Source organism: Aquila chrysaetos, chromosome 7 (assembly GCF_900496995.4).
Source record: "Aquila chrysaetos chrysaetos chromosome 7, bAquChr1.4, whole genome shotgun sequence".
Classification (NCBI taxonomy): domain Eukaryota; kingdom Metazoa; phylum Chordata; class Aves; order Accipitriformes; family Accipitridae; genus Aquila; species Aquila chrysaetos.
Window position 1 is genome coordinate 15,053,197 of NC_044010.1, and position 27,899 is coordinate 15,081,095.

Here is a 27,899-nt window from a genome sequence, read left to right on the forward strand (position 1 = left end):
TGTAAGCATATTTTTAAGCCTCTCCTTTTAAAAATTGGATGATATAAAGTATTTCTTAAAGTGGGTTAGATTGTATTCTCATTGCTATGATTTCTTGCTAATTATAATAGTGTAAAAGAGACGGTTATACAGAGAAGAAAAAAAAAGAATTGCATAGCTTTAGCTGATCTATTATAAAAAGCAATTGGCCTTGTGAAAGTTGTGAACCCAAAAAAAGAGCATTGAGATCTTAAATTGTTAAAAACTACAGTCTTATAATAAGGCCATAACAAGAAATGGTATCCTTGTAAATAGTGACTGCACTATTCTTCAGATTTTTATTGTTAATAACTGCCTGTAAGAATATTACATTCCTCCAAGCTATGCCTTCTCTAGAAAGCTGTTCTAAAGTTTTGTAATAAAGTAGTAAGTCATGTCAGGGAGAGCTTTAGTAGGCTTTCAGTGTACACCTTGAGTGTGTTCGGAGGCATGAAGCCAAGTGCCATTAATTATTTGAGAAGTGTGCTGGTAACTGACTATCCTTACATAGAAAATCAGTCTGACATAATGCCAGCCAACAAATGTCATTGCAACAACTAGCAGGCTGGAAGTTTTGGTACTTGTAAAAAGTTGAAACCTTACAACTTCAGAAAAATTGCTTCCAAAAAAGCACCTGCAAAACAAATGAAATAATTGCTATCATAGGAAGTAATTAACCCAGGCTAGCAGATTAATTTCTTATGGACAGAGAAAAATGCATCTGCAGATTCAAATGGTCTGTTCTTGCACACGGAATAGAGAAATCCATGATGAACTACCTAACGTACATACAGAGTTGAAAACAAAAAGGTTTCTCATACTAGGGGGAGGAAGACAGAAGGAAAAATGGGGAGAAGGGTGAGACAGAAATATCAGTTTATAGTATCAGCAGAAGGGACAGAGAGGAAGAATGACATGTATATGGTAGCATTTGATAAAGGATATCATAAGATGGACAAACTGCTCTCTATATATCAACAATTTTTGTACATATATCTAGTAAGAAAGCAGTTTAAATTTTGTACATGTATCTGGTACGAAGCATTTTGAATCTTTCTAATAGTAGGAGGTGTTTTTCTAGCATTAAGTTATTATGCTCAGATCAAGAGATTATGGTTTTATAACTGTTATCACCACTCAGAGAGCTCTTTTTTAACATTCCAATAGAGAAAAATCTTTTTGGAAACCAACACCACATTGGCCACTACCTGAAGGTATTTATGATACTGGGGAAAACCTTACAAACAATGTAACAGGTACTTACTTGAACTAGACAACAAAGCTAGCCATGCAACTCTGAATTGGGAAATCTCTCTTTTTAAAATTATTGTGACAATAGAAGGAAAAAAAGAAGAAAGAGAGGAGGCCATAGCTTAAATGGGCTTGACCATTTATTCAGCCCCTATACTAGCACCAGCATTGCAGAGCAATCATCTGCTGTGGGTTTGCATTCATTGTGATCATGAAGGATACACAAATGAGCACCTCCTTATAGAAATGCTGCTTTCACTTCTATGATACAGAGATAGATAATGTACAAAAGGAATTAGCCACAAAATGGATCTGATCGCTGTAGAACATTTTTTCCTCTTGCAGAAAGAAATATTTGATACAGTCCAATGCCTATTTATAGTGTCTTCTGATAAGGTAGGAGTCCTCAACTGTACATAAGAGTGTAAATGATTCTGTGAAAACAGAAGCCTTTATGGCGTTCCAAGTTATACACTAATTCCTCTTGAAATGGTATGGAGAAATTCCAGCAAACACAGGTTCTTTCTGCTGTTTTTAATAAATAGTATTTCCTACTGCTGTTTTTCAGACTTCTCTTTTGTAGCATTCATTGCAGTGTTGAGAAACTTATCACACTCCTGCCTTATCCCTCCCCCCAAAAAGCTCTTCCAGCTACAACTGTAGCCTAACCACTATTTAGGCTTTCCTTTATGAAAAGCAATCTGATATGCTGAACAGCTCCCAGCAATGTTAAATAAACTCCTCCCTATATGCGTTATGATATGGTGTCCTTGGTCTAACAGTTCTCCTTGATTTCTGTATTGCTTTAGTCTGAGGACTATAGCAGCAACAGTTTCCTCCTTTTATTTTTGGAAATGGTAAAGAAACCTACAGAAGAATCTGTCCTTTTCAAAAATGCAAGGATGTGCCACTGCAACATGCATCATATAGGAGCAGACATGCTCCACTCACTTTACAGTGCACAAATTCTTCCATTTGGCCTTGGCTTGTGCATTTACAGGAACTAAACATGTTAATAGAAATTATTAAAGTTTACCTGGAGATTCAAGCATTCCCTCCATATTCTGACATGTGCCAGTGAGCTTTCCTGACTAGTGCTGGCTACTGAAGTATGCTCCTCCTTTTTGGTCCTTTGTGTTACGAGTTCCCAAATAAGCCAGGGCAGTTGAGAGAGGAATACTTCTTCTACCCTAGAGATACCCTGCAGTGAAGATGCTGGGGTGTTGACTATTACAGCTGATTATCTAATATTTCAGTTTTCAGGATTTGCATAGGTGCAGAATGCTCCCTGGTATTGCCATTGTTCCAGGTCACTCAGATACCAGCTTTTTACTGGACAGGACTGAAGGAATGAAGAAAGTGTTTTCTTAAAAATAAAGCTTTGCAATAATGGAACAATGATGAAAAAGTAATAAATGCATTATTAAGATTATACTTTAAACTGAAGAGTTTTTACAGCTGCTGTGGACAGATTTTGGGACTCAAGTAACTTTGGCCATTTGCTGCAGCGCTGCATTGCCCTGAAGTGTTCTCAGGGTTACATTTCTGCTGCTTTTCTAGTTAAAGGTGGTTACTTGAGATGCTGGAGATGGCTGCTTGGAGATGCAACGATCTCTTCCTTCTATTCTTTTCCTGCAGACCTCCCTGATCCCAGGAGTATGCACTAGTATATTGCAGGAAATTAATTCCCTTCTTTTTCACTGCTGTCATGTTTCTTGATTACCATTTCTATTGTGTGCCTTAATTAGCCTGACTGACTTCTTTTGTTCACTATCTTTCTAAAACACAGTGATGTTCCTTTAAAAATTATGCAGTGTAGAAAATAGTATTTATACCATCTCCTTTAAAGATTTATGAAGTCTGTCTAATTGTGGATTTTCTATGGGGTCTATCCATAAAATATCAACAGAAATAAAGACTAATTTGGGTACGGAGCAGGGCATTTGAGTATGCATAGTTCGCACCTCAAACAATTTATTAGATTTCAGGGGTTCCCACAACAGTCAGCAGCACAAAGCAGCGAAAAATAGTTGGTTACCTTTTCAGGGAGGTGCATCCTGTTGTTTTTGTCTTTCTTCTTCCATCACTAATAAAGTACCCCAGTCTTCCAGCCATTTTTGTGACTTGCCATTTCTGTGAGACACCTTGACTTTTTGTTCTTCTAATTCCACAAATATAACCGTAGTGTATTTTTATTCTGTGGCTAATAACAGCCTGCCTGTGTATTATTGGTGTTTTGCACATCATTGAGACAACTTCAAGACAGTGTGCCAGGTGAGGACCTTCCAGCATCAGTGTCCCTGCCAGAAGCTGCTGACAGAGATCAGCAACAGCTATGGAAACTAGGGGCTAGATTCTGCCAGTACCACCTTTACCAATTAACAAGAGGTCTTTATGGTGACATACATTTACAGTACGTTTAGGCACATAGGTTTTTAATGCATGGACAAATCAGAGATCATTGCCACTATAAATAGTGAACCAGCTTTGGTAGTCCTGCTTGAAAGTTTTGAGCCAAAGTTTGCAAAGGTCATGTGTGGTTTTTTTAATGCTAGCTCCTTGTGATAATGCCAGTAATGCAGCGCTGCAGTAATGGGGTAGTGCAGCCTCTGTGCAGTTAAAAAATGGAGCCTTCCCATTCTAATAGCTTCTGGTTTTTACCTAGGCAGCCTTTTCATTGACTCAGATGCCAGAAACAAATATGTTTCTTTCAAATCACTGACACATCTTCACTAGTCAGAGTATAATCACTAATTTCTTCCAGACATATCTAAGTGGCATGAAAGCTGCTTTTGTTTTGATTTTAGCCTGAGTTTGTTTTTCACTGTTGGAGCTTACACAGGCATACATAAAAGGGCCTAACAAAATGAAACTGTACAGTAATCTCTGGGTCCCCCTTTAAGAAGGTGTATCTGAGCTAAACACACACACAAAATAAGTTGCAGTAAGATGCAATATAGCAACTTTCTCAAAAAAATCAACTGTATTGACTTATCAGTACAGTTTATAAAATGTGTTTAAGGGGTAATTTTAAATGGTTGCAGACCCTCTGTAAAGCAGTGTAGCCTGTACAATGAATAGCTTTTATTTTTATGGATATGGTCTTGATCTGTAGTTTCAGTGCTTGATATTTCCAATCAAATGAGCCTCTTCTCAGCTGCTTATAATTTTGCCAATTTTGTATTCATTCATGCTGAAACATTCTTACCTGCTATCTTACTATGTTAGTTTTGGAAAAAATAATTCAGCTAGTTCTAAGAATTAAGTGAAAACTAAATTTTATCAGCATTGAAAACATTTTCCATCTCTTTCTTTGAGTAGTACCTATGCATTTAGAATCATATTCTTAAATTCTAGTCTATGTGAAAGTGTTTAGGATGCTCTTTTTTATTTTTTCGAAAATACAAAAATGAGTCTTTAGTCAAGATTTTTTAAAGAAGAGGTTAACAATATAGAATATACACCTACAGGAAAAATCTATAAATAAGGTGACAAATACAATGGGCAAGCAACCTGTGAAAGTATCATTCTGCTTGTGATTAACAAAAAGCACCAGTTACATATATTATTCCTACACTGCCACTTGTCTCTCTCTTGCTTGTAAGTTAAGGGGAAGCCAGAATACGGACAGACAGTCTTCCTCCCAGATCTTTGAAAATCCTTCTATTACTAGGCAATGATAGTCTCCAGCAGCAATATGAAAAGCAGCTTAAGTCACTGAGTAATTATTGCTCTGTATGTGAAAAGCGATGTTCAATAAGATAGTTTGTTGTCACACTGCAAAAGCTATTTGAGCCACCTCAGTGGCAAACAAGGTGTTTCTCTTTGTTGTTATCAGAAGTCTTTAGCTGCCAACTTAAAAGTCTTTGAGAAGTAGCTGACAAAGCACCTTAAGAAGTGCAGAATAGTATTCACCTGTGCTGTGTAATACAGATCCCAGCTCTTTGATGAGCTATTGAATTGTATCTAGTATGACAGGCAGTGATAAAATTAATATCATTGACTGTTCTCCTTGTCTGTGTGAATTTTTTGGATGAACCGCAGTTTCTTTAAAAACATGGATGTGACCTGAGTCATTGCTCAAGTTATTCTATTGCAACTAATGTTTTACACAGAGAAAAACTGCATTGATGTGAACTGAAAATACTCTTTGATATATACCAATTATCTCTTTTGTCATTTCTTCTAATCATTTTAATAAACAACCCCAATAGAATATTGGAATATGGGAATGACAGAAAATAAGTCACTGGGGAAAAAAAAGAATTATCAGAAAAAGAAAAAACAATTAATTTCATTTACCTATCTTAATTATGTAGCTATATTTGAGGAAGCAGCCTTATACCTGCCTTTTTCTTTCCTCTCCATTGTTCCTCTCCAAAGTCAAGGTTGTGAGTAATGCTCTTATCTGTTCTCCACCTCAAAGAATAGAAATACTAGAAAGCAGAAGATACTCCCAAAAGAAGAGATTGACTGGAGCATACAAACACAGATGCATTTAAGTGCATGCTGAAGCACACAGAAATATAATCCATCAAATTTACCACAAACAAAAGAGGAAAATCAGTCCGTTGTCCCCCAAAAGTTGGGTCATTGTCACTGAGTTTCCTAGGGGTGTCTGTTTTCCCCTCCTTACCATCTGTAGGAACTGAACCAAACTAGAGCCTTGCTTTCTTGATACATGATGTCTTCTATTCTTGTGGTTTCAACTAACCAGCAAGTTCCATAATCTATAATCTGTCGTGGCTGGTCTTCCTCCAATGGGTTCTTCATGATGCCTCATGTTTCTAGCAAATCCTCCTGCACAGTCCCCCCATCAGTTTGGACATGACCCAAAGTGAATTCCCTCTCTTTTCTCACAGTCCATTCATGACCTGAATAAAACAAGGATCATGTGAAGAGACAAGAAACATCAGATTACTTAATCTGATAGTACTCACAATCAAAGGTTGTCCTCATAGCTTCATGGTCCTAATTCTGTAATATCCTAATCTTGACTTTGTGATCACATTCTGCCTTTTGTAATATACAATGTGCATCTTTTGTTCACTTGTTCTATATACTCCTTTGTTCTTTTCTAGCCACTTTTACAAAAATATAAATTGGTTAAAATAGTATTATAGTTCCTTGTTTCTGCACAGTGGTAGAATAGAACAGGCCTTATTGGATTGCCCTTTTTATAAAGTGCTCCAATATCAGAGGGTAAGAGGACTTTAAAATTGGAGTAATTATATATTGACAGAATATAACAAATATGAAAGATGTCAGTCTCATAGTGCATTAGTGGCTTTCAGTAAGCAATTTAAAAAAATGTATGAGGTGGAAAAGCATAGCAAATTATGTGTTTCAGAAAGATTAAAACACCTCTTCCACAGCTACTGATGGTTGCCATTCATTGAAAATGACAACAGAGTCTTCTCTATTTTAATTTGATTGATGAGTTCTCAGCAAGCATAAAAATCCCATTTTCAAGAGAAATGTCTTCCCACACACAGACCAACAGTGTCAGACATACCTAAAAGTTGCTCCTAAGTTTCCTTTGGACTCCCCTTACTTCAACTAACTTGATAACGGTTGATTCAGATGTTGTAAAACTGAAACAACTGAAAACTGGAATCAACTTCTTTCTTTCACAATAACATGCTCCCACAGATCAGTGAAAAAATGCTCCTTTTTTTTTAAAGCAACAAGGTTTATGACCACTAAGATGACCACCATGTTTGTATTTTCTGGATTTTGTGTCTATAACATCATACACCCCCCCGGGGCTGGGGAAGAACTTATTGGTCATAACTGTCTGAAGCAGTAAAGAATCTTCTGCAACAGAGCCCACAACTGCATTTTGTAGTAATCGACCCGTGACCTTATTTACTGGACTGGGCAGTTCAAAAGATCCTAAAAGTACTGTCCCATTCAACACGAGATGAAACCCTCACTGCCTGAATAATGCCGCGAGACCAGGCCCTGCGGCCCACCAGCCTACACACAGGTCAGGCTTCGGCTGCCTTCCCCTGGATTGGGAAACGTGTCGGTTCCCCAGTCAGATCTCAGCAAAGTATGGCTTTCTCTGCATTTGCTATAATATGTATCCAGCTATCGTTTCAGGTCGTTGGGGCACCGCGGGGGCCAGCACCTCCTTGGGGGCCAGTAGTGGTGGGGGCTCCCCGGGGGTGGCCAGGCAGGGCCTGTCCCACCACCTTGGGCCTTTGGTGGCGGGCTAGGCCGGGACGTCAGTCTGCGGGTGGGCCGAGCTCAGCAGGGCCTGTGGCCAGGCAGGGTAGGGCTGTGCCACGGCGGAGCCGTAGCCCAGGCAGGGACCAAGCCCTCAGACAAAAGCAGCTCCCACAGGCAGGGGTGGGCCTCACGACCGCTGTCAGGGAGCCTTTCCCCATGGCCCCAGTGGGATGGGGCCGCCCTCGGCTGCGTGGCCTCTGAGCTGGCCCTGAGGCCCACCGCCAAAGACCTGGCAGGGGGATGCGCTTGGGGCCCTTAGGGGTGGTCACGGCCCTAGACTGACCGTGCAGCCGTGCATGGGGAAGGGCGGCTTCCCACAGCGTCTTGCACCACGCGTACCAGCCTGTTTGGAACAGCTAAGATCGTGTCTCGTTTTAGGCAGTAAGTGTACAATGCACCTCGAAAATTTTCCAGTCTGCTTCAATACCTTTGCAAATAACATCACCAGTGCTAAACTGTTTTGCAGCTGCTTGATAAATGCCTTCTCCCACTCTCTGCCCAGTCTGGGAGGCTAGCAAGCCATGAATCACTTTCAAATCTTTCAGAGTTCACCAGAGCTTTGCGTAGCATTAATTTATCTTCATATGCATCTATGTAAAATACAAACAAAACTAAATGCTGTATATTAAACATTAAATAAGGAAAATGGTATTAATTACAAAGTTTCTATAGTTTAAAAACTCATAGTCAAATCCTGATAAAGCTATAGTAAAGCACATTTATAGATGTGTTATCTTTTATGAAGCCAATTAAATTATCAGTGCTTCTCTGCATGATCTCTGGTATTTCATTGGAGAAAACTTTAGTGTCTTTGAATTGTTCATTCAGATACCCTGCTAATTACTTAACCATTAAGACAATGTATTATCTTCCCCCAGGCTTTACAAAAGTCAAATCTCATACAGTTCCTATAATTAGTAACTCGCAAAGTCACTTCTGTTAGATAACGTTAGGGAAAATAAGATGCCTCCCAGTGATTTGGAAGTTAGAAAAAAATACTCTGTGGTAACAAAGATAAAAACAGACTTTAGGTTTTTTTGAATAGTCATCCTTAAAAGCTTTTTCAGATGGCAGCTTTTCATAGTTTAAATTTTAGTTTACACTAACATATGCACAAATAATTTGTGAAAATGATAGATGCAATAACTCTTAGCTGAGTGAAGAAAACGTTATGAGAAACTTTGAAAATACTGATTTATCAACCCATACAAAATGAAACTTTCTGCATACATAAACATCTGGAACAAACTTTTAACTTACTTGTAATATATTTATATAGGGTACAATTTTGCATGGGAAAGATGGCTTTTTTCCTTCTCCAAATATAAAACCACAACCTATTTATAGTTTAAAGTTTCTGAGTTTCTGATTTGCCTATCAGGCAGTTTGTGCACTAAGTAATTTTGTGTGGCTGAAATCGCCACAGGAGAATAAACAATAGAAATAATAGGAAGGTAGGCAAAATCTGAGGAACTCGGTTAACATTAAGCATGTAAGTAAGCCTATTGATTAATCCCTTTACAGAGTCGTATCCTAATCCTTATTTTAGACAGCACGTGACTTTAGGACTCTGAAGTTGAATACAACATCTAGCGCTCGTGTATGGTTTGATATCACAACCTGCAGTCACACACAGCAATTTACATGCAGTAATGCAATCTGCAATCTCATAGCAGAACATTTACAAACCCCAATTTTACAAAATGTTATGCATAAATCAGAAATTACAATGGAATGCATATACCATTGACTCCTTTGTGCAATGTTGCTGTAAATTGGAATTGGAATTGCTGTGAGCTACAGTTGGCTGACAGTGGTCTTGTACAGCCTTAAGCTCCACGAAGACACTTGAGGCTAAAGGAACAGAGAGATTCTTTTTCTTTTCTTCAGGGGGAGATACATGTCTGAAATCATAGCAGTTGAGGCATTTCCTAAATGAGCTTTAAAAAACCTGGGTGGTAACTTCAGTGCTTGCAATTTTTCTGTGGAAAATTGGAAATTTAGCAATTGTTTTTGTTAATTGTGCCACTGAAACACAATATTTGCTAGCAGAGTTTAAGCTTAGATATGTACAGCAGCTGATGTGCTGTATTTCAGACTTGTGCTGCATATTCATTGATTTTGATAGAGTAACAGTTTATTTTCTTTTACCTTGAATGCTGGCAATCAGCACTAAGTTATCCAGAGAGGTGAGTTATCCCAAGCTTGTGATCTTTTGGGGGTTTTCAGCTTGTGTTACTTTATCTTGTTTATGAAAGGCTGGTTTGTATTTGCAAGTATCCATTAATCATGGTTCTGTGATTTTACATTTGGACGGGGAGCGGGTTATCAACAGCTTTGTAAATTTATCCATAGAAAAGCTTCCCTGATATCTTCCTGTGCTTCAGAATTTGTGGTACATACCTGGCTTAATGGATAAATGTATTTGAGTTGGCTTCAGAAGAAGTAAAATGATCTGCTTATTCGTCCATTATTTTTTTCCCCCATCTTTTCCATGAGTATGTATGTGCTTTCTTTTAAGAGGCATACCATATCAAAATCATAATTGCTTTAAATACATTACAGAATACCATTTTAGAATAAAACATTTACTTTTTAAAATTAGAAATTAATCTTCTCCTTGAGTTTTATTTTGGAATAGCAAACTGCTTGAAGTTTAAACAAAGTATTTCTCTTCAAAGAGAATGCTATGTTTCTTTTGAACCAAAGTGGTTTGTCATTTGTGGAACAGAAGGGAAGAAGGAATGATTTCAGAACTGACAGACATGCATTTCAGAAGTAATAAGGATTTTAAAGTGCCCTCGTTTGACTGAAACTGTAACCTGGAATTGCCAACTCTTTAATAACAAACTTATTTGTATCACACCACATGTATGAAAGGTAGCTATTAAAAGCAAAAAATTAATATTCATCCTTAGATAAGCCAGGGCAGGGTTTGGGCATGAGAAAAGAAGAAAGGAGCAGGCAAGCGTAACACCCTTCCCCAGTTTTGTCTTACCTCCTCTCTTCCTTCCTTCCAGCAAAACTAAGAGGAGTCAGTGCCTATGGCCTATATCTACAATGCTGCCTTCTTCCATGCACCAAACCTGCTGTCCTTCCAATCAGTAGAAAATTACCACTCGCTATAATCATAATTGTATCAGACCAGTAGCCTTCTTTCAAGGGGAAAATCCCTGCTGTTCCCACCCCTCTTATCTTTAACACCAGACATACTTTTTTTTTCTTTGTCAGTGACAGCAGGGCAGGATTCCTCCCTAATGTCTCTTCAGCAAAGTCAGAAGAATACACTGGGAAGAGAACTGCTGAAATTGTTGGGTCAAAATTAAGCTCTTAAAATTACATCTGGAAAAATTGGTTCTTGGATTCAGATAGGCAATCAACTGTTATGTTTTTAGTCCCATCTTCTCACTCCTTTTCCCTCAGCTACTAGTAAAACTGCTTTTATATCAAGCAAGTCCTTTGGAATCAGAAGCAAAACTGATCTGTGTGTATGTTACCTAAGAGTTAATACTTTTTAATAACTCACTTAATATGAACTGATAGTGCATCCATAAAATGTGTACTTTGGGGTATTTTTTAAAGACCACCTCATTTGAATATTGTTATTTTGTCTTTTTACAAGAGAATGAACTACTGCCTAGTTCGTCAAGCAAGGTAAAGAAAATAGTCTTCAATATGTAAAAATAAGAAAAAGCCACATGCATTTTCAAAATTATATTTTTAGCAATGGTTTCCATCATACTGCTGGAGGAGTCAGAAGGAGTATGAGTCTGTACAGTCCATACATGTTTGAGTTGCTCTTTCATTTGTTTCAGTTCTGTTTTCAGATGGGGAAGCCAGAAGATAGTAACTGCAATACATGCTGGCATGTGTAAATGTGGTAGCTGGCAGGAGAGAGAAAGAAATCTCCGTTTAAACATGTGTGATGAAGCCTGAGGATGGTGTTAAAATAATATTTTATAATGCAAACCTGGCAGATTTATGACAATATTTATTTTAATGAATTGTTTCTGCTTTAAAGGTCTGCAAAAAGGCACATAAGGTTGTGCTGTGGTTAAGAATGGCAGGGACCCCCCTGCTGCAAGTAACTGGGGATGTGGTGAGCTCTGACCATCGCAACATCCCCCGTCCCCAGGGCAGCTGCTATCCAGGTTGTCTCCTGACACATTTAAGAGTAGTCTCACGCTTGTGGTAGTTTGTGCTAGGGGTTATTGGCATTTCCTTCCTACACCTCTGAAGGTGGTTATTCCAGCACCTCCCAGCCTCTCATGACAACAGGGTGCAGAGGACCCAGCTGATGTGGCCCTTCTGTCAGAGGCTTCTCAGGGGACCATAGGCAAGTCAGATCCATCTGTAAAAATACAGGGATGTCATCCTTGTCTCATCAAGGCATTGTGAGGGTAAATATATTAAGCATTGCAAGTCTCCATTACTTACATAAGGAAGCCGTATAAATAGCTTTGGTGGATAAGAAGTTATCTCACTCTTTCTTATTAACAGATGGAACCTACATAAAAAATAGATAATGTGCTTTTGTTTAGTGATATTTGTGAAGTTGTCTAGATAACAATTTCCAGCAGCAGTGAGGACTGTCTGTAAATTTGAAAGCTGTCTCTTTTAATGATTTCCCATTATATACCAAGAACAGATTTTTTTTTTTTTTTTTTTTTTTTTTTAGTCCATACACCAAAGTAAAGACTGTGAAGAATTGTGTGATCAAAATAGCATATATATCTAGGCTGGAAAGGAAAGAAGGTGCATTATAACTTCATGGAACAGATTTTACTTAGGACCAAAACTTGCTTCTATTAATGAAACTTATTTTCTTGTTTTGCAGCTTGCAGGCCGGGATTCTATAAAGCATTTGCTGGAAATGTAAAGTGCTCCAAGTGCCCTCCACACAGTTTGACTTATGTAGAAGCAACTTCTGTCTGTCAGTGTGAGAAAGGTTACTTCAGAGCTGAGAAGGACCCACCAACTATGGCATGTACCCGTAAGTCTGATTAGTACCAGTGTCTGCAATTCTTTTCTCCTGTGCCTCATTTATTTATTTTTGTATTTAAAAAAAATGACATGAGTGTGTACATTTTGTGAAAAATTCCATTCAAGATAACCAAAAGAGATTTCTGAAATCAAAATTCAAACAGCATATTTCTATTTAGTCTAGATATCCCTAAAAATACTCTCAAGCTTCTTAGTTTGGTGCCTTTTTAACTTGTAGTTCTGCGAGAAAATACAAGGTGTGTAATCATTGTCATATAGATAACAATGTTGAGTTTTAGCTACCAATATGTATTTTAAATACATGAAAATATGCTTGTACAAAAACTTTCAAAAAACTGAGGCGTCACATAAAGAAAAATACTGGTATGACATACTTTGCTGTCTCCCCAGATTTAAAAGAAAATTGTAAGACAAATATCATCCCAACACAATCAAATAAAAACTAAACTCTCTAAAAAAGACAAGAAAAATCATAAAAAGAAAGAAAAAAGATGTATCTAATCAAAAGGAAATACAATTAAACCGTCTTGCATATCATCTTCTTTCAACAGTTATTCCCTCTTAAACAACTGTGATAATGAAAATTCTTTAGATTTTTTGATAATTTTTAAAATACAACATTTTGTGATTTTTTACTAACCTAAATTTTTCATTAAGACAAAACTGATGCCCAGCAAACTAGGGTCAGAAATTCTGACTGAGAAGAGAATTTTATTACTTTGATCAATGTGCTCCTGTCTAGAAACATAAAGCACAAATTTTCTTTTCACTTAAAATATTTCTCATACATTTTCATACGTGATTCATTACTCACTGGGATTCATTTATTGATCATACAGCAACTATATCTGTTTAATCTCAAAACTGGGAACAAACAGCAGCATCTAAAAATCTGTGTGTGAAATACTATACATATAAAATCCTATTATTTAATAAAGATGATTAAAATCTGTTTGCAAAATTTTCTAAGATACCTAGTTTCCTGTGTAGCATTTTGTTAGCTCTTTTGGTGGAGGATTTGATTGTAGCACATTTTGTGCCACAGTCCTCTTGTTAAGAGAAGTCTAAAAAAATTAACATGTTAAATGCATGAAGTATTTTAACAGACTAAGTATACAACAAGCTTAAGAGATAAAACCATATAAATAACCATAATAATGTTGCAATAACCATCAGTGTATAGTCATAATTTTGATATATTTAGACTGCATAAGGCAGCACCATGTAAAAATAACTGAGATGACAGAATTGAACTACTACTAGCAGAACTGAACTGCTTCCTGTGCTCATGCTAGTCTCTCCAGCTGGCACTGTACTGGGCAAATTGGGAATATACCAGGTAATTTGGAGCTGATTTACAAAGTCATAGGCACTCTGTAGTCCTGAGGTCATTACATAGACCAAGACATTGTTCATCCACTAAATGGGAGTGATGGTCATGAAAAATGGCATTCCTCAGATCCAAGGCACTTAGCAGAAAGTTGTCTAATCTAACAATGGAGTTTTCAGAGGCAAAGGTTAAGTTTCAGCCTCCAGCAACTTAAGGGACATAGAGACCAGAGAGGCACCCCAATCAAATGCACACAATCTGCTGTCAGTTTACTCTGGAGCAAGGCACACAGGCCTATCACAAAATATGTGAGGGAATAAGCAATGCTGTTTCAGAGTTCCTGCAGGAAAATGGTGATTACAAATAATTCCACTCAAATGAGTGCCCCAAGCACAGGCCATTAAAAACTTACCCACAGAACTAACACACATCCCAGGCACTCTTGACAGTTTCATGCTTAGAAGGATGGTTTCACTCATGCATTATGCAGATGTGGTTCCATATTATTTATAAGTCATTGATTTTTCATCTCCAAAAGACAGTTCTTCTCTGAAAAAATTACTTATACATGGCATTATGTTTCCATAATTATCTTTTAGGGCACAATTTTAAGCCCTGCTACCCATTAGTATTGATAAGGTAGAGAGGAGCATGAGATCCCTGTGGCATCAGTGAGCAGGTACCTATAACACCCTGGTGATTACCCAACAAAAGCAGGGTGCCGAGAGCTGCTTTGGCCAAAAACTGTCAGGGAAAACTTGCTGCCAGACCTCTCTGTTTCTGCTGAGGATGTCAGCCAAAGCAGCCAAGTGAGTGGAGGCAGGGAAGAAATCAACCACAACAGAGGTACCAGTGCCCTATCTCACCCCAACTTGGGAGAAATAAGAAATAAAGCAGACAGTGAACCACATTCTAGTTTCTGCCTTGCTCTTGGTTCAGTGCCACCATGCATTGCCTCTCATTCAGCCTATACTGCAAGGTATCAGTACTTCATTGACTGTTACAGCAGATGTATTCATCTTATACCTACCATGATGATTATTTCACTAATTGTCAGCTCTGCAAATGACACCAAGACTCTTGACAGGCAAACTGCATTCTTATCTTCTTGCACATCATCAGTAATGAAGAGTCTGCAGGCCAAATTATTCCCTAAGTGATATCTTTAGCCCCACGGCTTTCAAATTATGCTCTCAGTTATTAAAATTATGTTTCTGTCATAAATACAACCTCACTGCCTTCGGTGGGTCTGTGCAGATGTGGCTAATTTAAATGTAATAAACAAAGATACAGATATGAGTAGAATTTAGATTGTTCCTTCCAAACTATCATGCTTTACTGTAATAAAAGGAGTGGAAAAGTTAGGAAAAAAAATGAGCCGATTTGACTAAATAGAGAGAAAAGGCTGTACAGTAAGAAACTGCTTTTTCTATGTAACTACTTTTGGGGCAGATCTGCATTTTTTATGTTCGTTTGCAAATTTGTATCCTGACATGTAAGATGTGACATAAGAGATTAGAAATTTTTCTTGTGACTTTCTAAATTAAAGTTGTTCTTGAATTAAACACAGAATGAATAGTGGATTCCCCTTATCGTGGAGGCTCACACAATCAGATTAAACAGGTGTTAAACTCAATGAAATATATTCTTCAATCAAAATCATTTAGAACAACAACAACAGACTGTCCTGGTTTCAGCTGGGATAGAGTTAATTGTCTTCCTAGTAGCTGGTACAGTGCTATGTTTTGAGCTCAGTATGAGGAGAATGTTGATAACACACTGATGTTTTCAGTTGTTGCTAAGTAATGTTTAGTCTCAAGTCAAGGATTTTTCAGCTTCTGATGCCTGGCCAGCAAGAAGGCTGGAGGGGCACAAGAAGTTGGCACAGGACACAGCCAGGACAGCTGACCCAAAGTGGCCAAAGGGGTATTCCATACCATGTCATGCCCTGTATGTAAACTGGGGAGGGGGGGCAGGGGGGATCGCCGCTTGGGGACTAACTGGGCATCGATTGGCGGGTGGTGAGCAATTGCATTGTGCATCACTTGTATATTCTAATCCTTTTATCATTACTGTTGTCATTTTACTAGTGTTACCATTATTAGTTTCTTCTTTTCTGTTCTATTAAACCGTTCTTATCTCAACCCACGAGTTTTACTTCTTTTCCTGATTTTCTCCCCCATCCCACTGGGTGGGGGGGAAGTGAGTGAGTGGCTGCGTGGTGCTTAGTTGCTGGCTGGGGTTAAACCACAACAGTCCATTTTGGCACCCAATGTGGGGCACCAACATGTGAGCCGGGCAGCTCAGCCCCCAAACAATGGCTTCTAGGTTTTGGGTTTTTTTTCTCTTGGTCGAAAAGTTTTGGTCTCCATCAGGGCAGGCATACCTGCCAAACCCCTTACAAATTTCCTCATAATCAAACATTTTGAACCACCTGTATTCGTACCTATTTGATTTGCTTCCCCAAGTCCTGTAAAGCAATATGCCTAAGATAGGTAGATATTTTAGTCTCTCTCTTCATTCCTGTATAGGGTTAGACAGTATTCCTCACTCCAGAGTTTTTCCTCAGTACTGGAAAACTTGCATATGCAGCATTATGGAAAATAAGGACCTTGATTTAAGATACTATGAAATGAAGAGTTTAGCTTCATGCATCCACTTTTCAAGACGAGCTTCAAATCTGTTAAGGGAGAAGCTGCTGCCCGAGCATTCACACACCGATCAAGGAGTTGCACGTACACCACCCCAGACTTTAACTGTGGCGGGCGAGTCCCGTGAGCCGACGGGTGCCCCTTCCGACTCCTCACACTCACACACACACACACACACACACACACACACACACTCGGGTGCTGCCTCTTCCCTCAGGCTCCACCCTAGGTTCCCTGAAGCAGAATCTCTAATCAAGGCCTTCAAAATAAAAAGCGTAATTTACTCTATCTATGCCGCACAAATTTAGACAGCTCAAGCTGGATGCCTCCAGAGAGGGGCCCCAAACACTAAAAATCCCTGGGTGTTATAGGTTTGTGTGGCACGGGGGTTCTTTTTTGATAGCAGGGGAGGGGCCGCAGGGACAGCTCCCGTGAGAAGCTGCCAGAAGCTTCCCTGGCTCCAAGTCGGACCCGCCTCTGGCCCAGGCCGAGCCCATCAGTGACGGTGGTCGCGCCTCTGGAGAACAGATTCAAGAAGGGGAACCTGCAGTGAGTGGGGGATTGGAACGCGAGAGGAACCCCTCTGCAGGTACCGAGGTCAGTGAGGAAGGAGGGGAGGAGGTGCGCCGGAGGAGGGGATGCCCCTGCAGCCCGTGGTGGGACGGCAGGCTGTCCCCCCCCAGCCCATGGAGGGGAGCGGGGGAGCGGAGGCCCCCCAAGATGGCCGCGGCTCCATGGGAAAGCCCGCGCTGGAGCAGTGTGTGACTGAAGATCGGCCCGCGGAAAGGACCCACGCCAGGGAAGTTTGTGAGGAACTGCTGCCCATGGAAAGGACTCACGTTGGAGAAGTTGGTGAAGGACTGTCTCCCGCGGGAGGGACACGACGGTGGAGCAGGGGACGGGTGAGGAGTCCTCCTCCCCTGAGGAGGAAGGAAGGAGCGGCAGAGACAAGGTGTGGGGAGCTGACCCCAACCCCCATCCCCTGTTCCCCTGCGCCGCCGGGGGGAGGAGGCAGAGAGAGCCGGGAGTGGGCTTGAGGCGGGAAGGAGGGAGGGCTGGGGGGAAGGTGTTCTGAGGTTTGGTTTTACTTCCTAATATCCTTGTTTTGATTTGACTTGTAGTAAATTAAATTGATACTGTTTCTTCCCCAAGTCGAGCCTGTCTTTTGCCCGTGACCATAAGTGGTGAGTGATCCCTCCCTGTCCTTGTCTCGACCCACGAGCCTGCCTTTATATCTTCTCCTCATCCCACCGTGGCCAGGGTAGGGGGGGAGTGAGCAAGCGGCTGTGTGGTGCTTTGTTACCGGCTGGTCTGAAACCACGACACTGGGCAATTATACTCTACAGTCTAGGTTCTCACCCCTCACACCGTAGTCTGGTCCAAGAGTAATATGTGGGTCCGGGGTCTGGTCTCTGTCATTGGGTCCTTTTCATTGGGTCTCTAGGTGGGTTCTTTTTCTTTCCTGTATTTTAGGCTAGGTGTTACTATGTCTCCTCCTCCAATCAGAAAATAGGTCAACATAAAACAAAAGCATTAAGCAAGATATGAGTTCTGCTTTATCATGAACAACTACTTTTAAGCAGTTAAACAAAGTCCTTAACGTCCTCCAAAACATATTAACAGCTTCTATAATTTATATACATTCCTATGCTATTATAGCCTCACAATCTTATCCTATTATTGCCATGTGCTGTTTACGTCTTGTTCGGGTGTGGTCCGCATGCTCATTTAGCTCAGCTTTGCCATCTTCCGCAACAAATCTAATTTCATTAATTCCGTGAAAGTGCATACTGTATGCTTTTCCAAAATTGTACAATTCCCATTTTTACTTCATGTAACTGTATTTTGTAAAAGAAGAGTGTACACTTTGCAGAAAAGCATAATAGAAATCTGATTTTAATAAGAAGAATGAAAATTACATTAGTATATATTGGTAATCTCTTTCTCCTAGCCTTTTTTCATTTGATTGGCACTTGTTATCTATCTCTTGCTGCTACTCTTTCTCCTTATTGTATTTCTTTGCCATATGCTAGTACTCTATCAGTGATCTCTCTGCATACACAGTGAGCAACAAATAGCATCATACCTAATCCCCTGTCTGATTACTCTGTACATAAACTCTAACATTTCCCACTATAATGTAATTGGATAAATTGATCCATCCTTTCAAGGTCAAAGGCAGGCAGGCTTATATTGGGTGCCTGAGCCTGAATGCATCTCTTTTCATGTTATGCTTAAACAATTTTGAACCCAACAGACTTATGCTCTGTTCAATAACCTCTGCCACAAACTGTATCCTCTATTTTTAAGAGTTAACATTGTATTCCAGCAGCAAAATCAAGCAACATGCTTGAAGCCTTCAACTCTACTGCCTCTATTTTTATTTTTATATATACACTTATTTGCAATTTATCATTACACCCAGACTTGGAGTATTGGTTTGCAGTCACTGACTTCCATTCTTCCTACCTGCCTCACAGAAGAAGAAATGATTCTGAAAAGGAAAAAATGTAATACAGCATTCTATATCAAGTGACACTACTTATCTATGCTACATGTATGTACGTATATAAAAAAGCAGTTGTCAACTCAAAGGGTACAGCCAGATGCTGATTCTGAGTATTCTCAGATGATGGTTAATTTTTGTCCTTCTGCTGTAAATTCAGTAGTCAAATAACACACACTCCTAAGAGTCCAGTAGTTGGTAACGGACAGTTCTCACTTAAAAACCAACAAAGTTTTTTCCAGAGGGTCATCACTCTGTAGTGTTTAAAATACTGCATTGCCTTCATTGCCCTCACATTCTGCAGCATTGGTTTTGCTCCTGTCTCCTTCCACAAAGGGCAAAATGCACTTCACCTTCACAGAGGGAGAGGATACGCAAAGCAAGATGAGCTGCAAAGCACTGCATGAGGCATAAACTCAGCTCTGTTGCTTTTGGAGTGGGCCTGCTTCTCTGTAAGACATCAATGCCAGTCTACTCCACAGAAAGTGTAGAAATACTTCTTACTTTATAATTTGTAAATGAAGCAAAAGACATTGCTCACACTCAGGCTCTGTTTCATTTAAGAAGCAGAAGAGCTGCTCATCCATCTGAACTGTGTTTTACTCTTTTGCATAAAATCCAAAGTCATGAATCTTGCTGTGAGGAAAGGATCCATCATATTCACCAATATATTTGTTTTCTTTAAAAATCAATATAAGGAGATCCCTGAGAGCTTTGCACACAGATGCCTGCAGAAGGGTTATTGCTGCCAAGTTTTTCCAATGTGTCAAATAATCTTTGTATAGTTTATAAATGATAACAAAGCAGTCAGGCCACATTCATAAAAGCCCAGTGACACATAATTTAGCTGAATCTGAGGATTAGAATTAATTGTCTCTCTTTGTTCCAAGTTCTAAATCTTAGTAAATGATTCACTGCATGTCATTACAGCTTAATATTTGCATGAAATCACAGTTTAACTGGCATAATTTAACAGCAATTAAAAAGCTATTTAATCGTCATGCAAATTGGCATGAGGGGCCTTGAGTATGAAGTGTGTCTGAGGGTTTTTTCGGTATTTGCAGGCGGACAGTCATATACTTTCAGACACCTCTAACATAATTGATAATGTTTTCCCTATTCATTGAAATGTGAATGTACAATAATTCATGTTTTCTCTTACAATTGAGGATTAAGTCCCAAATCATGAATATAACAACCTTCACTCTCTAGTACAAATAAAAATTAAATTTTTAAAAAAAGTCTATTTTATCTACTGTATTGGTTCTTCTACTGATGCCATCTACATATAGTACAACAAAAATCTGATAGAAAATTAAAATTGACAAAGCCAGACAAAACTCTCCTCTTGCCTGAATTCACATTAATTCCTGGTTTGGCCTGCCAAAGTTGAAGTAACATAAAAAACCTGAGCTGTGATGACCCATTGTCATAGTATCTATAGTTTATGTAAGATTAAATTTAAGCCAGTTTTAAAATAATGGCTCCAATTCTTCGAGCAATTACACACTTGCTTAGTTTTAAGTGCATGAGTATTACCAATTATTTCAAGGGGATTACTGATCCGCTTAAACTTGTGCACATATGTAAGTGCGATTAAGGCTCATCCTCCATATTCCTAAAACTCCTCATTGGTTTTAACAGTGGGAATTTGTTAAGACCAGTCATTATTTAATTATCACAGCATGTTTTTAGAGGAAACATAATTATTCCTGTCTTCTGCACATACATAATAAGGGCTGAAGCTGAAGTAATCTGTGCTAGTTTTAGCTTATTCTGATCTCAGGACTGTTCTCCAGAGTAGCTAGAACCATCAACCTCACAGTAATTTTATGGGAAGTTTAGAGATTTGTAAATCTAAGACACTCTAAGGTTGTAGAGGCTTTTGGACCACATCACCATCTTCAAGACCGTACCTCATCTCTGTTTTCCACACCGTTGGAAAATGATGTATCAATATAATTAGCCTTTGTTAACAAGTTCTATTTATAAATACTTACTACAGTATTTCAAATCTGTCAGTGTTAGACTTATCACAAGGTCACAGTCAAAGACCAGGAAGGAAATACTCAAAATATTTTCTGTGACCATAAAAATTGCAAATTACAAATATAATTTTCATCTGACAGGTTCCAGAAATATTGATCTTCAATACAAATGAGCCACATACCATTCAGCTAAATGATTTCTTGATATGCTGAATAATATCTGGTCTTTACTGTCTGGGGCTTTTTGGCTGCTAACTATGAACTCTTCACAGATAGATTTATGAATAAATACTCACACATTCAAAATATTTTAAACTTTCTTGTCCACTAGAAAAATGCAAAGCTATATAACACCTCCAAATATCAAGTGCTTGAAATCCAGCGGCTAACTCATCATTTACTTTAAGGCAAAAATCATTTTAATGAAAACATAGTCTCAGTTATTTAAAGTTGCAAATAAATACCAGAAAGAAAAAAGCAACTCAAATGTTCAACTATAGTTCACAGAAAACCTTATCATTTATTAGTTCACATTATCCCTCCCACACCAAACTTTTTTCTCTTTACAAGCATTCCAGCTTTTATACCCACATTTATGCCACATAAGTAAACAAATAGCATCAGTAAAAATTACAAATGTTGGTGAATAGTGACTTTTTTGTCTGCAACTATTATTGCCTCTTTCATTCATTAAAGTTAGTATTCATTCTTGGTCCTATGTATAGGTAAAACTGTATACATCTTTACTACTGTATAGCTTATTAGTAAAATGTAAGATATAGTAATGTTTTCTGTTAAAGTATAGTCCATTTTAGTATTCAGGGTAATATTCAAGAATTAATAACTTGAATAAATGGATTTATTTCAGATGGAGGTGCATATTTCAGAACCACTCATGGGCTTGATTTTCTAAATTGCTACATTTTGTTTGGTCAAATAAATAGCTAAAAGTTTGAAAATTGAATCAGTGTATCAGTGTTGTAGTAATTGCAGATCTTAAGGAAAAAAGAAATAATGGAATTGAATTACTAGAAAAAAGTATATTTTTTATTTTTGGGGGGCTGAGATTTGAGATACTGATTTATGTATGAAATGTTAGGAGGAGCTTTGATATTTTGTTTTCCTTCCTAATGCAAAGTTCTGACCATTTATCTGACCATCCTTTGGGCACAAGGTCTTACCCTCATGCTACAAGTTGTAGAACTGGAATTTACAAGACTTGATCAATATTTTTGTTCATTTGTTTGTTTAGTTCTTCTCTCATTCTCTTAAAGTTTTTATAAAGGACATTATGAGATTTTAATTATCTGACTTTCTCAGATTTATGGTGCCACTCAATTTGTTGGGTGAAATACACTCTGTGTAAAAATTAGCTGATGTAATTTGCAAATGTTTCACACAGTCTTTCAGTCTGCTTAAGAGGCCCTGAAGTAATGAAAAGCTCACTCAAAGTTTGAACGGTATCTCAGTCAAAACTGTGTACTTAAATCTTGCTGACAGGTTGTATAAATCATGAAAAGCTGCAAAGCACGCTGAAAGTTTTCAAAGTTCTGCTAACCATTGGCTAAGCAATCCATGTGCACTGTAATTTTACGTTGAGAGCTGGTAATATAATGCTTATTCAACTCATTCAGCTCAAAAAACCCCAGAGATCACCAGCTGAGTTTACCACAATCATCTTACATGTATCAAAACCTGGAGTATAAGGCCTTGCATTTTGCCAAATCTGTTTCTTACATAATTTTTATTAGCATATTTTGGGACCATATACAAATTGTTTTTGAAAGCCATGTGTCTGTAAGTGCTTGGTTGAAATATGTTAAGTGGAAGAATATAATAAGAAATGGAGATAAGATAATTCAAACTTCCTTTAACAATTTCTGCCTTCACTCCTTCGTTAATTTCTATCTGAAAAATCACTAGGTGGTAAAGTTCTTCTATCAGACTGTGGAGCCAATACATAAAGCCTCAGATGATTTACATGTGAACCTACACAGTAAGTCAGCATAACGGCTTAAAACTTGTTGGACATACCTTGACTATTGTGGGATCCAGGGGAAATGGGTCACTCATGTTTCATCTGACAGTACATGGAGAGCTTTACCACCTGCTGGCTAGCTGAGAGCTTGCCTATACTCTGCCTGCTGCTGCTATCTTTGCATCCCTCCGCACAGTCTTCAAGAATTATTTTTTCTCCTGCTTTGCGGCCATCCTTTTAGACCTTTAACTTGCAAGGTTGATGTCTTCACTGTTATACTGATGCTGATGAGATGCCAGGTGGGAACGAAAAAAACTTGTAAACTGTCTCTTGTGCCTAATAGTCTTGGCCTGTTGCCACCTAACTCTGTTAATGAACAGCAGCAAAGAAATCCCTGGGGATAAGCAGTGAAGGATAGAAAAAATATCTGGCCCTGAAGAGCTAATACAAACAATTTTAGCCCTTGTAGTTATTCCAAAGCTGTTATTTATTTATTTTTCAATTTGACTCTTAAAAAACATCAAAGATTATAAGTGTCAGAAGAGCCTACATTACTAGACATAAAATAAGGAAATAAATTTTGTGGTTAAGGTCTACCTCAGTGTCCCACAAGATCAAGAGGTATTTAGTGCAAATTTCTGTTATCAAGTCTAGGTTTGACATTCCCAAGTAATTTTTATTTTGCCTTAAATTATTTCTGAATTAATTGTAATTTATTTAGATTATTCAACTTTTTATGATCTCACCCATTTATTATTCCTGCTTAATTTTTAAGGATAGTAAGTATTTAGATAATTTTTAATTTTTACATTGAATTTGTTAATGCAACATAACTCTTTTAGCTTCTATTTGCAAATAATTGCCTTAAGACTAATATGTTTTTTCATGTTTTTTTTTTTCTTCAAAATAGACAACTGTCACTTAACAGGCTTTCCCCTCCTTCTCTGCAGGGCCACCTTCTGCTCCAAGGAATGTGATTTTTAACATTAATGAAACAGCTCTCATGTTGGAATGGAGCCCCCCGAGTGATACCGGAGGAAGAAAAGATCTCACTTACAGTGTCATCTGTAAGAAATGCGGGTCGGATGCCAGCCAGTGTGAGATTTGTGGGGGAGGTATCCGTTTCATCCCCAGGCACACAGGTCTCATCAACTCCTCTGTGACAGTGCTTGACTTTGTGTCGCATGTGAACTACACCTTTGAAATAGAAGCCACAAATGGGGTCTCGGAGCTGAGTTTCTCTCCCAAGCAGTTCACAGCTATCACAGTTACCACAGACCAAGATGGTAAGTCCCAGCACTGCATGTCTGTTACTGTGCCCCTGTCATCTATGCACTTATTAGGGGGTTCATTTTGTTTCTTGGAAGTCTGGGTCAGCAAGCTAGGATGTTTTGCAGATTGTTAAATGTTTTTGACTGCTTTTGGTGAGGACTTCCAGCTTCTGCTGATGAGGGCATTAAAAGCTTTTGGCAGTTGGCCCTTGACCCCATTACACAGGGCACAAAAACATACCTCCTGTTTAAAATTAAGTGCAAGCTTTAACTACCTGAGACTAACTGTATCAGTGGTTCATTGGAACCGGTATCTGCGTCTGGTGCTTTTCCAAGTCTTTACTTATGATTTCAGTTTTGAAAGAGGAAACCACCACAGGTGATCCATTACAATTTCACAATTCAAAGGTGAAATGAAAGTGAACTTGCTTCCTTTAGTATCCATGTTTCATAGTACTAATACAGCATGCTTCACTGTAAGATATTTCAACATCTGTATGAGCCATTTCTTTAGGTGAGGTATCCTAACAGAATTTTCCTTTAATTGCCCACTTTGCATTATTGTTTTTGAGCTTTTTCTTCCCCCCATTTCAGTTCAGATTCATGTTCAAGGTCAACCTTTATGAGAAATGTGGAAACTAAAACAGCCCTATATTTTTGTTTACTTCTGCAACTTTTTCGTCTTCCATCTTTAGATATACTTACTATGCCAGGAAACAGCATCATGGGTTACCAACAAAGTAATCTATATAGCAGTGTTATCTTCTGGCTTGTGTTACTGTAGATGAGAAGGTTATTTCAAAATTATCCCTTGCTGACATTTGTTCCAGAAATGTTTTTCACCTACTGTGCAGTGACATTGCAACTGTAGCTGAAGCGTTTAATGTAGAACAGGAACCGAACTGGCAACACTACTGTTTTGAGTAGAAGGCCTTTGATAATATGAAAGTATTTAGTAAAAGTGCTAATGTTCAGGAGGACCCTGTTACGTTCCACTTGTAGGAAGGCCCTGGGTTCTTTCACTGATCAGCCTAGCGAAAATCTTCTTACCTGTGTATGTGGGACAAGTAGTTTTGTTGATGAGTAAGTAATGACTTGTTTGCCTTTGGGCAAACAAAAATTAACAGCTTGCTGTGATGATGATGATGATGATAATGACAATGATGGTAATACTAATAATATTCATGAAAATGGATTAGAAAAACCACGAAAACTACTCACTCACCGTTCATGTGATGATGGTAACAGAAAGGCTAATTACATAAGATGCCTAATGATACATGCCTTGCACTGAGAATTGCCTTAAGCTCTTAGGCTATGTATCATGTTGCAAACCTGTATCTCTTTTCCTTTCTCATTAAAGGCAAAAAACATGGTGCCAGAAACTACCCCTATGTCTGCTTATTTTTAGATGTTTTGTTACATGGTACTAAATTCAAGGCACCAAGCATGCACAAGTGGAGGTCACCAGAGATACAGTTTGTTTTTAAACTGGCTAACAGCTCTGTGAACATAGCTGTGATGTGTATTTAAGTGGTGGGCTTGTAAAAAATATGTCTTTTGCTGTTGTCTGTTCCTGGTTTAAGGATATAGATTTTCACTGCAGTTTACTCAAAGCAGGGAAAAGACCAATGTTTTGATAATTTGTGACACACTGACAGTAGACTCTAGAGTGTAGAGTGCTTGCATTCCCTGTAATAATTCTTACATTACTAAAAATGCTGTTGGAAGGGCTTCAGAGAATTTAAGACCAGATTTCCAGAATATCTGTCAATTTATTTGGATATAAAAAGACACCTTTGCAGGAGAAAGCATTGTAATAAATGAAATGGAAGCATCTATAAAAGGTAGTTATAAAGATAAAACTATTTTTGTAGGCTTACAAACTGTGTAGTTGTTTAAAATCAGAAGCACAGTAACTGTATATTTAGAGAGAAAGATAGTGTCATATGAAATATTGAAGAAAATTAATGGCATTTTCATTGATGGAAATTATTGAGAGGACAATAAACATTTTTGTGAGTTACTTTTAGTCATAAATAAGAAGCAAGACAGAGAAAGCTAGGTTATCTAACCTCAGAAAAGGAAGCTGTAGAACTAAAGCTTCAGAACATTACAGGGATTTTATTAATGTTTATAAATTACATGGAAGTTCTCAGATAAAAGGATTAGTGACCTTTTTTATTTTTATTGTTAGTCAGCTATTAGTAAACAATTTATAGTTTTGCTTTTGCCATGTTTACCAAAAATACTAAATAATCGCCTTTATATTGCATTTCTTTTTCTAGCTACACCACCAAACAGTAAATTCACTGTTACAGTCTTTCCTTACAATCTTAATTATACTGAAATGGCCACTACTTACTGCATGGTGTTGCAGGTTTGTGCACATGTTCATATAAAACAAAGATCCAAGATTATACACATGATGTGACAACAAACCAAAAATATCTTAATGTGTACAAGGGCTGCATTACCAGAAGTCCAAACATATTGGTTTAAAACAATTTTTCTCCTTTGATGTGTGTCTAATATGAAAGATCTAGATCTATAATAAATTATACCTACATAATATATTTATTCCATGTTCATACTACCTTTTTATGCGTAATCTTTCCATACATACTGTTTTAATGTTTTTGGTATACACATTTTATGAAGTACTAGACCTCTTTATAAATATATAAATTGTTTTATTCAATTGTCATATCTTTGTAAAGAATATAGAACAATATCTTCAGCTATTATAAACCTAGACCCTTCTGTTAGCTACAATACTTTACAATAGCTAAGGAGCTAGCATTTTATTTTCTTTGAGCATATTGGATTTACTTCCCTCTAGTGGCCCCTTCTTTTTGATGGTTTGTGTGAAATTAACAGATTCTTCTTTAAACATGCAAAATTATTTGTTTGTTCTTCAGGGCTTTTTCTCTCTTTCTGGAGAAGATACTACTGTTGGCATTTTCCTCAATAAAGTAATGCAATGAAGAGTACCCTGAGCATGCATAGAAACTGAAGAATTGTATTCTACCACAGTTAGTGAGTAGAGTAGTCTGAGAGCATCAAAGAGGGAGAATATTTGCTGACAGGAGAAGTGAACTAATTCAAAAGTGATTAAGGCTCATCTTTATGCACAGAGCTCTACCACAACTAATATTAAAATCTTAACTGCCTCCTGATGCAATCACCAGCATCAACAAGATTAAGTACACTGCTCAACTCTAACAATGACAAGAAGCAGACTAAAGGAAAGTAACACTTTGAAAAGGCTTTCCAAACTGCATCCCACAAACCTCCCTGCGATTTGATGACTAAAGCATTACCAGACCTGATCAAATACGGAAAAAAAATTACTAACATTAATGTAAGTCATATAAAATGAACTTGGTAGCATTCATGACTTTTTTAGTTATTAATTTTGTACAAGTATTCATAAATTCAATATCCTTTTTTTTGGTTTTTTTTTCCCCGGGCTTCATAAAGAAACAGTTTCTGTGGTCACATTGGCTGTCAAGCACTGTAAAGAACTGTGAACCCATTAGCCAACACAAATTCAATAACAGAGAAAAAGATTTCACAGGTATTATGTTCTCTCAACAGAAGTGTGAAAAATGACCACTTAGAGTCACCAAGCTGTTAGTTGGGTCTGCAAGTTGAAAAGAAAGGTT

General features: G+C 38.1%; 1 protein-coding gene across 6 annotated transcripts in view; it reads left to right on the forward strand.

Annotated features, from left to right (window-relative positions):
• EPHA6 (EPH receptor A6) overlaps nt 1-27,899 on the forward strand; it is a 538,064-nt gene that overhangs the window by 258,749 nt on the left and 251,416 nt on the right. For all 6 annotated transcript variants that reach the window (XM_030019720.1, XM_030019722.1, XM_030019721.1 and 3 more), the window contains 2 exons: nt 12,341-12,496; nt 23,911-24,246. In XM_030019720.1, the coding sequence (XP_029875580.1) occupies nt 12,341-12,496; nt 23,911-24,246 (492 nt within the window). The remainder of the gene's footprint in view (nt 1-12,340; nt 12,497-23,910; nt 24,247-27,899) is intronic.